General features: G+C 47.6%; 1 protein-coding gene across 1 annotated transcript; it reads right to left on the bottom strand.

Moving 5' to 3' along the window:
* Nucleotides 1–5,950: 5,950 nt before the first annotated feature.
* Nucleotides 5,951–14,346, bottom strand: LUZP1 (leucine zipper protein 1). Its single transcript, XM_009892988.1, has 3 exons — nucleotides 11,197–14,346; nucleotides 7,567–7,731; nucleotides 5,951–5,989 (listed from the first exon to the last, which is right to left on the bottom strand). The coding sequence occupies exons 1-3, from the start codon at nucleotides 14,344–14,346 to the stop codon at nucleotides 5,951–5,953; spliced, it is 3,354 nt and encodes a 1,117-aa protein (XP_009891290.1).
* Nucleotides 14,347–18,818: the final 4,472 nt, after the last annotated feature.

The following is an 18,818-nucleotide window of genomic DNA, read 5'->3' on the forward strand; positions in this document are numbered from 1 at the left end:
AACAAACCAAAAAGTATGAACGGAGACCTTCCCTTTCCTGTGGTGTCTAGGCCACCAAGAATACAAACTGCAACCACTTCATCTGGTGGTGCTTTTGAAGGGAAATAGCTGTGGCTCCTGTGCCTGACTTTGTGCCATCTTTTGTGCTTGGATGCTGTGCTACAGAGAAGATGTCTTTGGGGACTGAATGGTCTATGTATCCTTAAACCTCGTTTCCATAACCTGATGACAGCTACGCAGAATTCCAGTTCAAGCTGAGTGCAGAGAACTTGAAAACAGTTTTGTATGTCCATCTGTGCAAATGCCAAAAGCAAGGAAGTAAGTCTGGATTTCAGATGCCTTCGATTTAAAAGCATGTTAATAAAGATATTAACAAGGATAAGCAGACCAGGAAGCTGATGGAAGGCAGGCTGTTGGTGGGAACATGAGCAGGTGGGTAACAGGCAGGCAGTGTGTCCTGTGCCAGTGAAAAGTGATGCTGCACACTAAAGGCATCCAGAGATCAGTGGGACTGGCTCCAGAGTCAGGCAGGCGTTCCCTACCTGGCTACAAGGGTGGTGACATTCGGACTGTTTTCCAGATTGGAATGGTGGTAATGGCTGTGAGCAGATCAGTTTGCAAAGTCAGGAAACACAGTTAAGGGGAGCCATGAACTGCCTCTGTAGCTTGGGTAAATAGGTGTCAGGCCAGAGTTAAAACATAAGACACTACTTAGACCTCTGTGTAAGTCAGAGAGCAGAAACCCACAGGAGGAGAAGCGATGCTTGATCTAAGTGGAGAGCAGCTGTGTTCAACTTGATTCGCTGTGTGTGTGTGTACTGCTCATGCCTTAAATGCAGCCTGGGAATGGATGTATGCGATCTGCCTGGACGCAGGCAAAAAACTAAGAACGAGGTAGTCAGACTCAGCACTAACGCACAGTGCTGCAGACTGGAGCTGCCTCAGCACTTCACCAAGGGGCATCGGTACCTCTGTGTAACGGATGCTGTGCAAGGACTCAGCCGGAGCTATAAATACCACATTAAAAACATGTAAAAAGAGAAAAGTTTTTATTGGTTATATACTGTAGAGCTGACAGTGTTTGAGTCAGGAGAGACATGCAGATAAAGTGTATGTTTACATTTGGCATGCAGACTAAGAGCACTGTGTAACTGGAAGGAGGTGAGCACCATCTGTGTCCGCTGCATGGGCAGCCTGGGGAGGAAAGAGCTGGCTTCCCTCTACAAAGCATGCTGAGACAGGGAGAGTTTTGAGAAGGTGAAACAGTGCTGATAGCTCTATTGGACACAAAGTTTGTTTTAGGGAAATAGGCAATACTGTAACCCTGGAAAATTTTCTTAACTTGGATGTGTCTGTGATTATGAAAAGATTTCTTCCATTATTTGTCTTCTAACTAAGCTGTCCCAGCCCAAATATATGTCTGCAAATACAAAAAAATAGATTTATTCTCTTAAAAATACATTCCATGCAGCCTGGAGTGCTGCTTCCACAAGGCAGGAGCCTGCACTGCATGCTGGGCAGCATAGGAAGATGATCCTTTGGGTCCTTAGGCTGCTGACCATCAGAGGCATCTGCAAACAATGGCTTCATGTTTCATCACATACGTAGCAGTCCCGTGGAGTCTGGCCTTGGAGCAGTGCTTTGACCACTCCAGTGATGTGCAAGGGTGGCAGAGATGAGGTCTGCTATATTAGAGATGACACCAATGAGATTATTGCTTCAATCTGTAGCTCAAGTGTCTCTTGAAGCACCAAGGTGCGCCACCCTGCCCTGTGCTTCCTGCTCTTTTACCTTTACCAGAGGTACAGTCTGCAGGAGGACTGTGGGTCTCGCCTCTCTGTGTCCACTGAGCTGCAGGTTGACAGTGTACAGCGCTAGTGGATGCTGCTGTCACTGGAGCAGCTGGAGAGGTGTTGCTCTGCCTGCTGCAGCGCTGTTTCTGGACACAAAGGAAGCCACTCCATGAAGCAGCAAGCTGCTCACTCCTCAGACTGCTGCCAGCAAGCTGCTGGCTCTCCAAAAGGGACCAGCGTCTCTGTTTCCTTGGGAGAAGCGAGCACTGACACACTTCCTCTGTACAGCAAATACATTTACAACTTTGGAATTACCCGAGTGCTTGATGCGCAGCTTCATGCATCAAGCCCACTGAAAAGCCTGTTATATTTATATGCTAAAATTACAAATACTTCTTCAGTGATGGCAATATTTACACATATACTCTATTTTACAGCTGTTCAAAAAAAAGTGTGCAATTTGAGTAAAACACATTGTGTTTCCTGAAGTCATTGCTATAAGTTTCATAATACAATCAGCTCCTATTGCACTCATGATTAGAGGGCATGGCCCCTTTCAATTTTAAGGTGAGTTTTCTTTCTCAGATTTAGTCTTGGTTGTGGCAAAAACAACCCAGTGTACAGTTACTGAGTGACATCTGTGTTCATTATTTACAAGCAGTGGGACTGAGTCTAGAGCAAGAGTTCATGGTATGTGCTGTAAAATACTGAACAAAGGACTGAGGCAGCTGGAGAAAGGAGGGATGTCACCTGTGAGATGCACCTGAGGAGAGGAGACTGCCAGAAGAGCTGCTGGGTCAGTAGCTGGGGCTCTGGCTGCATGTGGTGAGCTGGCTGAGCAGCAGGGTGAAGCCCTCCCGTTGCCTGTGGCTAAGTAAAGGCCTGGTCCTGGCTGACAGAAGGGGAAAACCAACAGCTATTGCTGCTGGTGGATTTTTCCCTTGCACTTCAGACATGGGCTTGTGTTACTGGGATGAGCTGTGGGGTTCAAAAGCAGATTGGTAAGCCAGAGTTTTGTGGGCAGGTACAGGGAAGCATGTATTAACACAGCACGTCTTAGGGATGCAGAGCTTTCCTGGCCAGGACTGAAACCAGTTTCCTTGGAAGGAGCTTTGGAAGCACTATGCTAAGCTGGATCCACGTCAGGAACGTGAAGAGAGAGCCAATGGATGCGCACAGGCACCCAAGTGTCCTGTGAGATGTGGACTGCTGTCCTGCAGCAGGATGGGATCATCACTGGGAGGAAAGCCATACAGTCACTGCTCAAAGTGATCCTCATCCTCTTGAGTGTGTATGTGCTGTCCGGCTGTTTGTACAACTAAGCTGCCAGTCCTGGGCACCGTGATGCAGGGGTGGGGTGGGGGGGGCTCCTAAATGTGCTGCTTCTCTGTGACACTGAACTGCAATGGCAAGCAGGGGCGTTAGCAGTGGGTCTTCCACAGTGACTGTAACTGGGTGTATACTATACAGCTGGAGAGCTGCTCAGCAGCAGGTCTGGGAATGCAAACAGAAGTAAATAATTACTGTGCTGTCTGAAGGGGCAGGTACCTGCCAAGACACTTCCAAGATGAGAACTCCCAGGTTCAGCAAGCAGGTGCTGCAGGAGGCATTTGGACCGCTTGCGGGAGAGCAGCTGCACTGGCTTGGAGCGGGGTTTGCAGCAGTGTTTCCCATGCTACGGGTGGAAGAGAACCTGAGGCAGCGTGTTGAGTTTTGAAGGGAAATACCTTCTTTAAAATGAAAATAAGGGGCAAAGAGTCAGAACATAGCATCCTGAGGCTGGCAGAAGCTAGCAAGCAAGGCAGCCCTGTGAGAGCCCTGCTGAGATGCGGCACTTCTGGTCAGGATGCAAGTCTGTTTATCAGCCATGGAAAGCCTGAAAGGTTGCATGACGAGGCAAGGGAAGCTGACGCTGTTCAAGCCATCAGTCCCAGTAATGTTTTTTTGTGTGGTGGTGGTGATCCTGCCATACAGTTAACCTCTGAGCACAGCAGGGCTCTCAGGGTGGATATTGCAATTGCACAAGCTCATTAAAAAAAATACTGTGGTTTCACATTGCAAAATGTCTACTAATTTTCAATATTTCTTGATAAACATGGGGCAGGAGGAGGCATTTCAGAAATCTGAACTTAACTTCAGAATTTCAGTTTCTTTTACTTTTAGTTTGGATTTTGAGTTAAAATTTTTTTTGCCATTATACTTGATATATTTATCCCATTCTCTACTAGCACTGCCATGTCATGAAATGGTAAGAGATAGCAGTTAATATAATTTATTTTAATATAATTTAATTTTAAGATTATTAGAGCTGCCACTTAGTACTAATTTAAAAGCATTATCTTTTTGTCTTGTTATGCAACTTGACACTTATGCATGTCATAAAATATAAAATAATAAATGAAGGGTTAAAAAGATAGATTTGGGAAACCATCTAAAAATTGCAAAAAGGAACACTTTTTCAAAAATAATTTTTCCCTTCCTCCAAACCATCTTTATTAACAACAATAAAAAAAAGTAATCGAAACACTTTCCTTTTATATAAATGTTTTCATAGGTATTTTCCAACTAGCTCTGTTTTTTTGATTCACTTGCCTCTCAGAACTGAGGCATATAATTCCAAGGGACAGGGAGGAGACAGGGCATATACCTGTCCATGTTATGGATAGTCACACACACACTGCTCTGGTAGCTGCTCGTCTGGAGGGTGAGAGGTGGGAATGAGTGTCAGACACGCGAGCTGGTGGGTTGCAGCTGTTCCTGCTGCACCTCCAAAACAGGTAAGGGACCTTCTCCCTTCTGCAGCACTGTCCTTGTTCCTCTGCAGAGAGGGGTGTCTGTTTTCAAGTGGCAGAAGAAAACACTAGGGGGAGGTCAGTGGTGTTTGTGTACAGGACAGGAAAAGCGTGAGTGAGCCTTGCAGCTGAGTGGTGGGATATAAGGGAAGGACTGGTGGAGCTCCAACTGAGTGAGCCAGATACAGTCAGTCACCTTGCTCAGGGCAGATGCTGCCAACAGCTGAGCACCTCTTGGAGCTGCAGAGGCAGTGTGTCCACCAACAGTGGTGCCACCTGCACTCGGTGGCCTGTGGGCATGGGCAGGGTAACGTACCTCTGTATTTGAAGCAGCCTCTGACCATACCTGACTCCCAAATATAGTGATAGGGTGGTCCTGAAGAGGGGCACAGACCTAGGCTGCCTAGGTATCCATACTGGAGCTCAGCTTAGGGCACAATCCTGCTGTCTCCACCCTGTTTTTTTGGAAGAAACAAGGACATTCTGCCTGTCTGCAAGGAAAAGCACTTGTTTCTTTTTCCCTTAGGGCTCAACTGCTGAGAATGAGCAGCAGAGTTGTTGCCTGCAGGGCGTGATGGACTTCAGGTAAAAAAGCACCCCAGCCTAAGTCAGGAGGAGGTTTCACTGCTGCGCGAACTGCTGTTGGTTTGGCTCAGAGGATGACTTCTTGTTGCAAGATCTCAGCTGGTGATGAGTAGGTCATGCAAAGCTTGTTGCACAGACTGACAGCAATAGGGAAGAAACTGCTTCTAAACACCACCTTCTGCTCTCCTTCCCTCTTAATGTGTAAAGCAACCAGTGGGATGTGGTTTCCTCCTGCCTAGACACAGAGGGTGCTGGGAACACAGGTACTGAGGTGACCACAACCCAAGCCAACCAGGGTGTATTGGGAGAATGCAAACTCTCCCTAGGAACTGAATGCTTTCAGTTGTGGAGCCGTGTAGGACAGCTGTCCTGGGCTGGTGGACTGTAGTCACAGGGATGCTTCTGGGACCTTGTCTAAATGCAAGTGATTAACAAGCAGTTCTCTCTTGTCCAGGGAGTACCATTGTTCAGAGTGGCTATGCAGTCAAGGTTTCCATATGGAGACAGATCTATCATCCTATGAAGGAGATTAAGATTGCAGGTACAGAGATGAGAAGTGGGAGTCCCCTGAGCAAAGTCTCTGCAGCTGCCTCTTCAGCAATGAAGAAAAAGAATTCACTGGTAAAGCTCCTGTACCTTGCAAATTGCATTAGAAAACTGGTTTCAGGCTAGCTGAAGCCTGTGGAGAGGCTACAAACAGGTGTGACGCCCTTGAACTTGGTATTATCCTGCCTCTTGCTCCACTGTGCAGTGTGTTCATTGAGTGGAAGGGAATACAACTCATCTCCGAGATGTTGTCCGGCAGGCACGGGAGGCACCCTGTAAAAGACAACCCCGCAGCATCACAGACTGGCCAGGGCCCGCAGCTGCCTCTGGCAGCAGTTTTGCTCTGGGGAAGAGTATCATGATTGTCCTTAGGCAGCCATGCCAAAGCCCATCAGGATGCCTGCCCAATGGGGCAGGGGAGGATAGTGGCAGGATCATTTGAAGATACAGGCTCTGTCAGCATGTAAAAGCAGAATGACCCAGCCCTGCCCCACATAGGCAGGGCCTATTATCTTTTTTTGATGCTGTAGCATACCCAGCACCTACTTCCACACCTGGCATGTGGATCTGGCAAGTGAGATGTGCAACACCTGACAGCACAGAAGAGATGGAGCTGATCTAATGTACTAATCTGTATACAGATTACTGTTACAGTCGGTGGAGGTCTGGGCAAGACAACAGATCCAAACGATGTATATGTTATGGTGACCGGACTTTACCCAAGTTTTTATTTGCTGCTGTACAGACAAAGGAAGCACAGCAGAGCCTCAGGTACAGGAGTCTCCATCTGGCCAGATGAATGTCCCCGTGGGTGACAACCTCTCGGTGACCACACAGAGCATCACTGTGGAGTCCCCTTCCTCAGCTACCAACAGGGACAGGGTCAGTTCACTGCTCTCTACTGCAAGCATTACCTGTCTCTAAATGCCAGTCTGCAAAGCTCAGCTGGGACCATGTCCCTCTGCACTCTTAATTTTGTGCAACTTCACAGAGAGGTATGACTACGTAGGGCACTCAGCTGCCTCGCTGCAGTCCTGCTGCTCTCACATCAAGACTAAGCAATTCTTGTGCACATCCAGTAAGATACACTGACAGCAGGTTTGAGGTATTAAGATTTTTCCTGCTGTGGGTGATCCATAAATGGAAAGATGCACTTTGCTCTGGGCAGCTGCACAGGCGAAGAGGGAATGGCAGGAGAAAACGGAAGTCCTTTCTACAGACATAAGTGTAGCTGTGCACCTAAAAATTAAAGGCTGCCTGGACCCCTACCTCCTCTGAAGGGAGTCCCCTGTGAAGAGGCTGGAATATTTTTTTCATATTTATTTTCATATTTTCATGTTTTTTCATATTTCAGACAATAAGACATGGTCACTATAATGTGGGCCATTGTCCACTTCTTTATGTGTCCAGAAAGATGTGTTTTAGGAGGCAGAGCAGCAGGTATGTAGCGGCAGACAAGCACCCTAGTAGTACAGCAGCCAGCTGAAGCAGGAAAGTCAGGGGCTCTGATTATGTCTCTCCGATGATTTTTCTATCCCTGATTGTCTAATGTGTGCCAGGGGATGACTAAATGCTGTGCCTCTTATTCCCTGGAGAAAGTTTTTAGCCATAAAGCTAGCTGAAACAAGTTCAGGACAGAAAAACAAGGTAGTTCATTTTACCAGTACAGGCAATAAGAATAATTTACCAAGGCAATACAGTAGACACTCCACCTCTGGGCAATGCTAATTTAAGACTGGATTTCTCCTAAAAGGTTTACATTCATTTGGACAAGTTCTCTGAGTGATGTTACTGGGAGGTCAGTTCAGATATTGGCTTCTTGCCGTGTGATGGTCCTTGAACTCACATACCTGCTCCTCTGCTTGGAGACCCGGTGGAGCATGTGGGTTGGATTTGGGGTCCTGCAGCTCCATCTTAGTGGCTGGCCTTTTCCCTGGTGTGTCAACCTGTAAGAGGTACTCAGAAGAGCCATGTTGTTTTCTTCTGGAACTGGGCACAAAATCTTTGCTTTCATCCTGTGTGAAGGAAAATAAAAGAGGGTTGGGACTCAGAGACTATGAAGAGGTCTGGAATTGCTCTGGGTTTTTGGTCCTGGGTTTGCAGTGCAAGGTGCTGGCTTGAGTCCATTTTGCAAGGGCCACCAGGCCAGCTCTGGCTTGTCCGTGTGGAGCTCAGCATGCTCCATGGCACCGCAGAAGGTGATGGCACCCCAAAGGACAACCAGCTGCTCACCAACAAGTGCCTGGGAAGCTGCTCTGAACAGACTGGTGACCCCCTAGGATTCGCACAAAACAGGAAAGAACCCTTGGACAAGGTTACTGAGGTTCAAGGAAAGATGAAAACAGTGATGTGGCATGGCTGGCTGCTTAAGTAGACACTTATGTGGCATCAGCCAGGGTGAAATGGTGATGGATGCACTTTCTATTAATCCCTAAGCAGAGAAGGGGTGAGAGGCAGCACATCCCTGGATACTGTCAGTGAAACTTTTCCATGAGACCCACCCACCATAAGAAGGTACACATAGCTTCACTTTAGGTTTTTACCTAACTTATGCAGCACACAGTTCAGTTCCAGTCATATTAATGTCACAGGCACAAGAAAAATAAATTCATCTTGCCTTGCTGCCTACTCATTTGCTCGCTTCCTGCCAGTGCCTTTGGACTCATTCAGGCATCGCAAATTTTCAGCAGTCAAACATCACACCAGAGAAATACCAATTTCATTACCTGAAACACAAAGCCCAGCAGAATGACTGCTTGAGGTCTTGCATCTCCTGATGCCTTCTACGAGAGCCCGACGAAGGCTGGCTGCAAGCACTAGAGGGAGCTAGTCCTCAGGCTGCAACATCCATCCATCAGCACCTATTGCTTTCTAGGTCTCCCAAAGCAGCGCTCCAAAGAGCTGCTGCTTCTGTAGCACAGGTATTGCTAAAAGCTGCTGATACCTCCTGTAGCTTCATTAGGGACATTTGCCTACATCAGCGGTACAAAAACAGAAGGCTGAAATTACACCTTGTGCCATGGCATGTCCTTGCAAGAATTATTTCCCGGTGCTCAGTTTGGGTCTGTCCTGAGGGACAGGATAAGAGGCAGGGGCCAAGCTTCCAGCTTGCTTTAGGCTCCGGCTTTGCTGCAGCAAATGGTCAGACATCATGAGTATTTCATAGAAGAGAAGGAAGAAGTATATTGGCAAAACCAGCACAGCCCCTGTGTTTCCCAAATAGGATTCTTAAGGCAATCTCAACTTTGGGTAGTGGAGCTATGGTGATATTGAGTGACAGTGATGCCTTCACAGGAAAGCTGAATGTGCAAAGTCAGCACAGCTTGGTGCCAAGCCTTCTGCCAGAGAAATAACTACATCTTTAACTGAAACACAAATCCCAGCAGAAACAGACTGCTTGTGATATGACACATATTATAAGCCTGAAGATACCCTTTAAAGGCAGATACTTTGTTTTTTTTTCAAGGGCACATGCAGTAATTTGAGCTGCCCAAATACATGAAATTTGGTATATCTGAGTATCTGCAGTCTTTCAGGGTAACTTGATGCTCCTCGTTTACAAGCTAAAACTATACTTAATTTATGACCAAGAATTCAGATTTGTGACTATGTGGCATCGAGGTGATTTTATTTTAAAAGTATAATGCAGAGATACCTAACTGAATACTCAACAGTCCTGTGTGAACTAACCATGCAATCACTTTCCTGACTGCTTGTCACTGCAGATATGGGCAGGGCTAAGCCAGCTAATTCATCAGGGATACCCAGGATGGCCATGCAGAGGTCAGGTTCCTCTGTCAGGTACACCTCACCTGCTGTTGTAGGCACACCGCATAGCTAGCAAATTTGATCTGACAGTGACCTTGAGACTACCTGCAGAACGTACTGCAGAGCTACACTCAGCCCTGGGTGGGTTGCTAGGGGGAAGATGGGAAAGAAATATCTGAGTGCCCATTCTTTAGGACTCCATGACTGACAACTTGTGAGTGCAGCTGCAAGTGGAGAACTCCCCAGCTGTGAGACTTGAGGTTGTGAGTGCTGTGAATTCAAACTCCTGGGATAAAGGGAGACGCAGGGATGGACCTCCCCCTTCCCAATCACATTAAGTTGCCATTATGCAAAAGGACAACCTCAGTCATGTCAGTTCTGCCTGAATTCATGAAAGAGAGGTGCAGACTGCCAGTGACCCACGAGTGACCCCAGCCAGGGAGATGATCTTGGCTTGGAACTTCCCACCCTACTGGTGGGACAGAAGCAGGCGTGCACACACCCTTGTCCCCATGATTTCCATCACCTGCTTCAAGCACGGTGTCTGGGTGATGCAGACAGAGAATTTAGGTTGCTCACTGGTGCTGATGAATGTCAGACATCATGCCTTAGGTCCCTGATGTATCCTACGTGTCCAAATGTAGCTGGAAGGCCAACCTGCGCTTTGTAACACCAGGCAACAGAATCTGCAAAGCAAAGCAACGGTGCAAATTCTTCTGTGCTTCTCATTGCCAGAGAAGTGGAACAGACGTTTTGCAAGTGTAAAACTCCTTTCACATCTTCACAACCTCATCTTTGTCAATGCCAGAGTCATTTGGTTATGATTCTGTCCCCTTTGCCACAAGCCCTGTCAGATTACGCAGGTGGCTCTTCCTGGAGACTGGCAACGGCAGCGGGTGCTTACAGCAGCTCTAAATAAAGAGCAGAGGCAGGAGCTGCAGCAGGAACCAGCATGTGGTTTAATAAACTGGAAGGGCACTCAGTGCCAGTGAGCTCACTTGAAATATGCTGGAGCCTGCAACTCTGGTGGGAAGTATAGCTCAAGTCTGCATGTGTCAGCCCTGCTTTGAAGGACTCCCTTCACTGGTACCAGCCAAAGGAACAAGAAAAGAGCACAGCCATCCCTGTGGCTCTTGCTTCTTTTCAGGTGGCATATTGACCCAGACCAAGAAGGGAGCAGCCCTGTGTAACCAGCCACCATTCACCTGTTTAGGAGATGCCCGGGAAGCGTTTCCAGTCTAGCTCTGAGCTCTGATTTCACATGGGGAAACCACACAGGTCACCAAAAAGAGCTATATCTCTACAACTGCCATTAGAGCTCTACCTGAGGCACAACCCTATTAAAATCTGCTCATTTCCATCATTTTTTCTTTACTATTCCAAATTGACAATGCCATGCAAAGCCACTCTGCAAAGCATACCACGTCCTACATAAGCTGTGACTATGTCTTCTCTGATCTTGGCAAGACCAAATGCTGCTATATAGTTATTCACATGGGATTACAAGACCCAGGCAGATGGATCTAGTTTCAAGAAGTCTAAATCAGGTACTTCACATATGAGATGCTCCACCAAAGATAGCAGGAGCTGGGAGAGGAAATAAATTCAGGAAATAAACTGTAAGAATTTCAAATCGCGCACCCTACAGCTAACAGACAACTTGGAAAACCACAGCAACTGAAAGACAAGTGTGTTTAACATAGGATACTTACAGGTAGCGTGGTCCGATGCCAAGCAGAAGCCGCTGTAGGATCACTTGCATAGCTCCTGCATGTTAGCAGTTCAGATGCACTTAAGTTACTTTTGGTCCTTCGGGACCCCAGTTCAGGGGCACTCCGGGAATTAGCCGTGGCACTGGGCCTTGCTGAGGTCTGCTCCAGGAAGTTTGTTCTTGTACTGTTCCCTTCCACTTCTGAGAGGTCCACTGAGGACTGACACAGGTTTGTAGTACTGGAAGCTGCACTTTTCCCCACTTTGGTTAGAGAGTCCTCCAGGGAATGTAAGCCTTGTCTTGTTCTCCAGGAACTTCTCACAGTGACGTGTTTTGTTTCAGGTGAAGCTGCATCTGAAAAGCCATGGCTCTTCCAGCTGATTGTCTCTGAAGGCGGCTCACTGTTCCTTTCTGTGAGTTCAGAAGTCTTTATCATAATGCTGCTTCTGGAGACCACTGTTTCTGCTTTACTTCTTGGTGCTGCCTCTCCAATTTTGTCCGCCTCAGGTAATTTCAGAGCACTTTTATTAACTGATATCTCAAAGGGCGTGGGGAGATGGTTTGCAACTGGTGAAGGCTCATTTGGAGCAACTCTGATGTTGCTGGTGGCAACATGCCTTTCCTTTGCTGCTGTATCTGCACTGGTCCTTAGAGCTGCTGACTCAGAAGGGAAGATTGTGATGCTGCTTGTCATTTTATTTGTTACCGTTTTAAAAACAGACTTCTGTTTTTCTGACTCTGCCTCTGAAACAGTCCCTCCCATGATTGCCTTCATATCCTTTTCAACAATTGCAGGTTTAATGACAGCTTTTGATCTCAAAGCTTCTCTTGGGCTGAACGACCTTCTGGATTTAAATTCTCCAGTGCTGGCATCTGATGGCTTTATACACTTTGTGGAGTCTTCATCATTTACAGTGTTTTTGTCATTTTCAAAAAGTGATGCTCTAAAAACTCCCCTGGAATTGGAGAACTGCTTGGAACCAACTTTCTTTCTTGTCTCAAAATCTGACTGAATGGTTGCTTTTTTGCTTCTTCCCCATTCTTCATCTGAGTTAAGTTTTTCCTGGTTGCTCTGGATGGTTTTGGAGTCCGTTTTTAAACCAGCGTTTACGTGATCCATTGCTGAAGCTGAATACTGCTCCTTGTCTTCTTTATCAAGACCTGTGAGAATCTGCAGAATGTCTTCCTGACTCCTGGAGTGATGGGAGTGCTTTGTTAGCGTTGAAGGCTTCGTGCTTTCAGGATATGTGTTTGCGAATTCTTTTTCCTGAGAGATTATTGCTCTTTTAGCCCTCCCCTCCAAGGGCTGTTTGTGTGATGCAGTAAAAGTGTTCACTGCGTCTGCTTTAGAGCCAGTGGAGTCTGAGGCCGACACATGAGAGGAGAGGTGGTACCTGTACGCTGAAGCAGTACCGTTGGAAGAGGTGTGACTACCCCTGGTGAGTAGCGTGTTCCCGGAGCAGTCACTGACTTCTGCCTGACTTATTTTCAGTTTCTCAGCCAAAGAAGCCACTGATTCTCCTTTGCTTGACTTTTCATCCCGTGCAACAGCGCTGGTTTGACTGTTGCCACGGAGCACCTGAGATGGCTTTTCAACCTTGGATCTCAGCCCTGCATCAGCAACAGGTTTGGATGGTGATTTCCAAGATTTCTGCTCCTGTGCAGCAGGAGGATATCGGCTGAGGACAGATGGCTGCTCTTTTGATCTCTTCCCCTCGTTCTGCATGATGCAGCCTTCCTTCTGACCAGAAGAAAAAGTGGATTTCTCTTCCAGTCTTTTTGTATCTGTCACAGCAGTGTCTGAAAGGGCAGATGCACCAGATGCTTTTCCTGCTTTTCTGTTCATTAAGCTTGGACTGGGCACCTGCTTACCACTGTGGCTGTAGCTGTCATTACTGACAGAGAAATCTCTGTTCCTTGCTCTTTCCCGGCGCTGCTGGGGTGAGAGCTCCCTTGGCTTGTGCTTAGCAGCTGTGAAATCAGCTGTGACACCTCTGTATTTAGGCCTGTCGTGTTTTCCTCTGCTAGAAAAGCTTGTATCTTCATTTTCGACGTCTCCATTCTCCAGATCCTTCTGTTTCTTAATTTGCATTTTTATTTCTTCTAGCTGACCTGTTAAGAGTTTGTTTTTATTCTGTTCACTTAAGTAACTGTCTTGCAGGTCACTGTGTTTTGCTCTCATTTTTTTAAGTTCTTCTTCTAAAGATTCAAAACGTTTGATCTGAGTTTTGAGTTTCTCAATTTCTTGGGTGAGATCTTTCACTTTGTTGTCTTCCTGATTTTTATTCTTTTGGTTTTCTGATTTATTCCTGGTTTCATTTTCTACGTGTTTCAAGTAATCCACGCTTCCCTTCCTCCTGGTCTCCTTAGAGGGCAATGCAGAAGTCAAGTCATCTTCAATTCTCAAATCATTTCTGTCCAGGAGATTATTTGATGACCTTTCTAGCAAGTTGGATGCATTTCTAGTTTGATCTGCCCTATTTAGTTTATTGTTTTGTTCTAGTTTCTGTGTTAGCTCCTGGATTATTTTTTCATTCTGCTTTTCTCTTTCATTAAAATGTTTTCTTTCAGTGATAAAGCTCAGTGCTAAGGATTTCAGTTTTTCTAACTCGCCTGTTAAGCTCTGCTCAGTTTTATCCAGCCTGTCCTCAGATGCTTCCAGTTCTTTCACTTTCACTCTAAGTATTTCTAATTCTGTAGATATCTTTTTGGTTAAGTTCTTTTCTTCATTGAGGCTAAGACACAACTGCGTACAGTCGTTCTTGCTCCTGCCGAAGGCCTCCTCCAGTTTCTCCAGCTCTGCCATTCTCCTCTGAAGGTGTTCGATTTCTGACTTCAGCTCTCGGGTGAGGCTCTCTTCCTCTTCAAGTTTTTCTTTCATTAACCGGCAAAGCTCTTCAGCCTTCCTAATTTCTTCATCCTTGCCTTCGATCTTCAGCACTCTCTTCCGCAGCACTTCAATGTCAGCCAGCATGCTGGAGTTGCTGCCTTCTGCCTGGATAACTTTGTCCTGGAGGTCAAGCAGCTCATCCTCTGCTTTCTGCAGATTTTTGGTTGCTTCCTCCAGTTCATCAAGGCGGCGACTAAGACTCTGCAGTTTGAATCGTAAGTGCCGATTTGAGGTTTCCTTGTAACCTGTAAATTCTGCCATGTTTATTTTTTATTCCTTTTAGGCGAAAGCTTTGCTTGGTCTGCGTGAATGGTGTGGTCTTTAACACCTTGTGTATTCCTAGGATGTTACCGTTTCTTTGAACAGAAGCAATCTCACCCTGAAAGAAAAAAATGCTTAAAATCAATATAAGAGCTCAGAATATAAATATTCTCACTGTATAAGTTAGACTATAAACGTTTATATGATAACTTTTTAATTAAACACATTTCTGAGTGCTAAATTAGGAGAAATGAAACTGCAGAGAGGAGCTACAGTCCATTTACTTTGGTTATACAGGGTTTCCAAAAATAGCCTGTTCCCAATAGCTGAGGGAAGGCAGGGCCCTCCTCTGCTGCTCTACACAGGCGGTGTGTGCACAACCGGCAGACCCTCACCCCAGTCCTCAACAGGCTGCACAAGCTGCCTATGAGCAAGTTCTTTGGCTGCGGAGCTTTAGGTACATGCAGCCCTCAGGTCCCCGTACATGGACATGGCCACCCAGCAGACACCTCTCTTTTCAGCACGGCACCGGTCTCCTGAAGATGGCTCAGAGATTAAAATTCAGGAACCATAAACAAGACCTGGAAACCAGAAAATGCAACCCTCAGCCATTTGGTGGCCACTGAGGATGGGGTGGGCCCCCTCCCCCGACCCAGTTCGCAGATGGAGGGTGTGAGAGATGCTGCCAGTCAGCACTGCCTATTGCTGCCAGTATTTCTTCTGGAGCCTGGACTGCTCAGCAGAAATCTTCACCTGGGTTGGAGTAACATCCCAAGGATGTTATGCCAATGGTGTTTCAAGTTTCACTGTGCTGTTTCAAAAGCTGTCATTGCCCTTGGCTGCCACCCACTCGCCCACCCAGGAGATGAGCAGTTGGGAATGCCTATGCCTCTCCTCCTTGCTGCTGCTGACAATGAGCAGCGATTATAACACATGGGCACGCTCTGACGCACTAATGTAGCTCTCTTCCCAGCTCAGAGGTGTCAGGGCTTTTTTTAAACAGCCCCTCTGTGTTTGGCAAGGAGTAGCTGGGAGGGGGACCTAAGCAGGCCAGAATGGCCGCTGGGAGGATCTGAAGTCCCTCTTTGGTGCTCAGCGTTAGCATCGTTTTTTCCTGGGCCTGAGGCATGTCCCCACAGTGTGCAAGGGCTACTGCAAACCTGGGCGGGGGGGGGATGGGGACGGACACAGACACACACGACACTGCAGCTCTTTGATCTGCACCCTTGCTCTGGCTGTCTGCCTTGAAGCAGGACTTGGCCTCTAGCATTTTTGTGGAGGTCCCTGCAGAGTTTCCACTCAGGATGTGGGGATGAGACAGTGCTGGTAAGGGAGACTGCAGCGCCCCAACGCAAAGCCTTTGACTGGAGGTGATTCATTTCCTGCCGGGCAGGGGGCCCAGGCTGCCAACAGGCGGCCACCACGCACAGCAGGCACTAGATGCACACCAGGCACCCTGCGACCCCTCTCCCCAGGCATCTCCTGCACCTGTTTGCTTGGTCTCAGGCACCTCAGGCGTGAGAGCAAAAAGGAGCACCGCAATGCACACCCGGAGAGGAACCTCAGCACCCCGTGCGCAGTGGTGCGCCTGGCCTTGGCCACACGCCTGTCCCCTCCCTCACCACTATGACCACATCCCACTCCTGGGCCACCCTCCCTCATGCTGCCCACAGACCGTAAAGGCCACGCAGACCCCGGCCCTGTTGTGCGGCTGCCTGCAGACAGGAACTCCTGGCTGTGCAAGCCCCCGCAGGATCCCATCAAGAAATGTAACTACAGCGTCGCAGCAAAGGCCAAAGCGAGCAGCTTCACAGTGCCCCGAAAACAATGCCCTGCCCCCAGCAGGCCTTGGAGCAGGGAGTTAATGGTTAACCTGGCATTGGCCACTGGTTGGGACACGACGAAGGCAGGGTGCAGCAGGGCTGGCATGCAGCGCTGGGTCCAGGCCACAGCTCCTGCACGTTTGCTCTGCAGAGCTCAGGGGAGAGGGCTGTGTGTGGCCTGCGAGCATCGAACCAGCCAGGGGCAAACAGGCTCTGGCTCCCAAGTGACAGGGTCCTCACCACAGAGACCATGGTGGCTCAGCAAGCTCTGCCACTGGGACCAGTCCCACAGCCCTCTTTGTGGGAAGGGGTGAGAAATGGAGAGTTACCTCCACAGGGCAGAGGGGCTGCTCTTCCCTTTCCTCCCTCTCCTACATCCCAAATATTCCTGCAGCATCCGCTGGCACCTGGATGGAGTAGGCCTTCTCCCTGCATACACTCGGCACCCTGGGGAAGCCCCACCATAGAGGCCAGTAAAGGCTCAAGCTCAGTGAGCAACTAGGTGCAGAAGGTGACCTTGCCTTGAAGACAATGGGCTTCTGCAGACAGAAGAAACAATCGCCCCAGGAGGTGGCGTGGTCCAATGCAGTCTACAGCAGGAAGGAAGGGGGTTATGGGCACAGATCTGTGGGAAGGGACCCAGCATTGCTGGTGAGCCACCCATCTTGTTGCTCCACCAAACCACACTCCTAAAGTTGGTTCCTACAGAGTCTGGACCATGGCGAATAACGTGCCTTTGTGTCTGCATAGGTTAATGCTTGGTGAAGAGCTCAGTGTGGGCCATGAGTCAGGATTTAGACCCTCTGACTACATTGTCACAGCTCATGGGTCATAAAGAGCAGGAGAGGGATGTTGGGACTGAGTCACTGATCTCCTCTATGGATGTCAGAGGCTGCTCAGAGACTGGCTCAGAGGCCCAGAAGAGAACCTGATTTAGGAGGAAACCCTCAAATCCTCGAATGAAGCAGAAAATTGAACTCAGTAATTAATTGCATGAATGAACTACTAGTGGTATCCTTCAAGGGCTGATGATGTTTAATGTCTTTATTAATGACAGAGATGATGGGATGGAGCATGGTCTCAGCAAGTTCATGGACAATACTAAACTGGGAAGGGGGGGGAAGCATGGCTGATATGCTGGAGGGCAGGGCTGCTACTCAGAGGGACCTTGACAGGCTGGAGAAAGGGGTGGACAGCAGCCTCAGCAAAATGAAGTCCGAGTCCTGCTCCTGTGGCACCAGGACAGGCTAGAGATGGTGGTCAGACAGCAGCTTCACAGAAAAGGATCTGGGGATTTCGGGAGAACAAAAAGTTGAACACTGGTCAGCAGTGTGTCCTTCTGGCTAAGAAGGCCAACCATAGACCGGGCCGCATCCGCAAGTGTGCAGCCAGGAGGTCGAGGGAGGTGATCCTTCCTCTCTGTTTGGCTCTCACAAGGCCACATCTAGAGTGCAACATGTAATTTGGGACTTCCTGGTACAAGAAGGACACAGATGTACTGGGCTGAGAGTCCAGCAGAGGCCACCAGGATGGCCATGGGCTGGAGCAGTGGATGTACAAGGAGACACTGAAGGAACTGGGTTTACTCAGCCTGAAGAAGAGAAAGCAAAGACTTTTGCTGCTTGCAGCTACCATACAGGAGTGTGTAGAGAAGACAGTCAGGCTCTCCTCTAAGGCACACAGTGAAAGAAGCTGCAAGAAGAACAATTCCAAGTAGATATTAGGACTTCCCCCCCACATCATGAGACTGGTCAAATACTGGCACAGGGTCCCAGAGAGGCCGTGGGACCTCCATCCACAGAGGTACTCAGAGCTCTACCAGAGGCAGCCCTGGAACTCCCCAGTATCTCCACAGCTGACATGATTTACTGCAAGAGATGAAAAAGGTTCAATCTACTTAGCTTGAGAAGGAGAAGGAGATGCAAAGCAACATCTTCTACAAACAAATATGTTGAGAGAAAGCATCCACGACAAGTCTTCTAGCAGAAGGCCCTCTTGGCATAGCCAGAACTAACCCAGTGCTTGGAATCACAGCCTAAATAAATTAGTATCACAAATAAAGTGCACATTTATAAGACTGAGGGGAATCAGGCAATGTGAAATATTATCTTAGATGTAGTGTTTGCTTTAAGCTGGTTATGCTTTGAGTGAGGGCTTGGACCAGAGACCTCCAAGGGCACTTTCCACCCAAATTGCTCTGGCTGTTCATGACTGTTCTTCTCTAGTCTATCACTGACATCAAAATATCAGAAGGAATGGTGCAGGATTCAAATACTGAGACTATTATTAATGCTAATTAATATTGTTGGGGGATGCTTAAACAGGATTTGTTAAATAAATCTGGTAAGGCAATAACTTGCTCAGCTTGAAAAGGTACTGAACAATCTGACATGGATGTACGGACTTCAGATTTCTCTCTCTCTGTTTTTGGAAAGTGAGCAGTTCTCATCCTAGCCCTATTTTACATTTTTAGGAAAAAAAAAATAAAAACAACCAAAAAACAGGAAGAAAAGAGGATGATAATTTTCCCAAATAGCAAAAAACTGTCACAGTGGCAAATATAATGAGGACAGTTCAGTTAACCAGAGCCATCTGAGTCACTGATAAAGTGAGATCAAAGACTCTGAAGGGCTGTATCCTGGAAACACT

Source organism: Charadrius vociferus, unplaced genomic scaffold (genome assembly GCF_000708025.1).
Source record: "Charadrius vociferus isolate BGI_N301 unplaced genomic scaffold, ASM70802v2 scaffold459, whole genome shotgun sequence".
Classification (NCBI taxonomy): Eukaryota; Metazoa; Chordata; class Aves; order Charadriiformes; family Charadriidae; genus Charadrius; species Charadrius vociferus.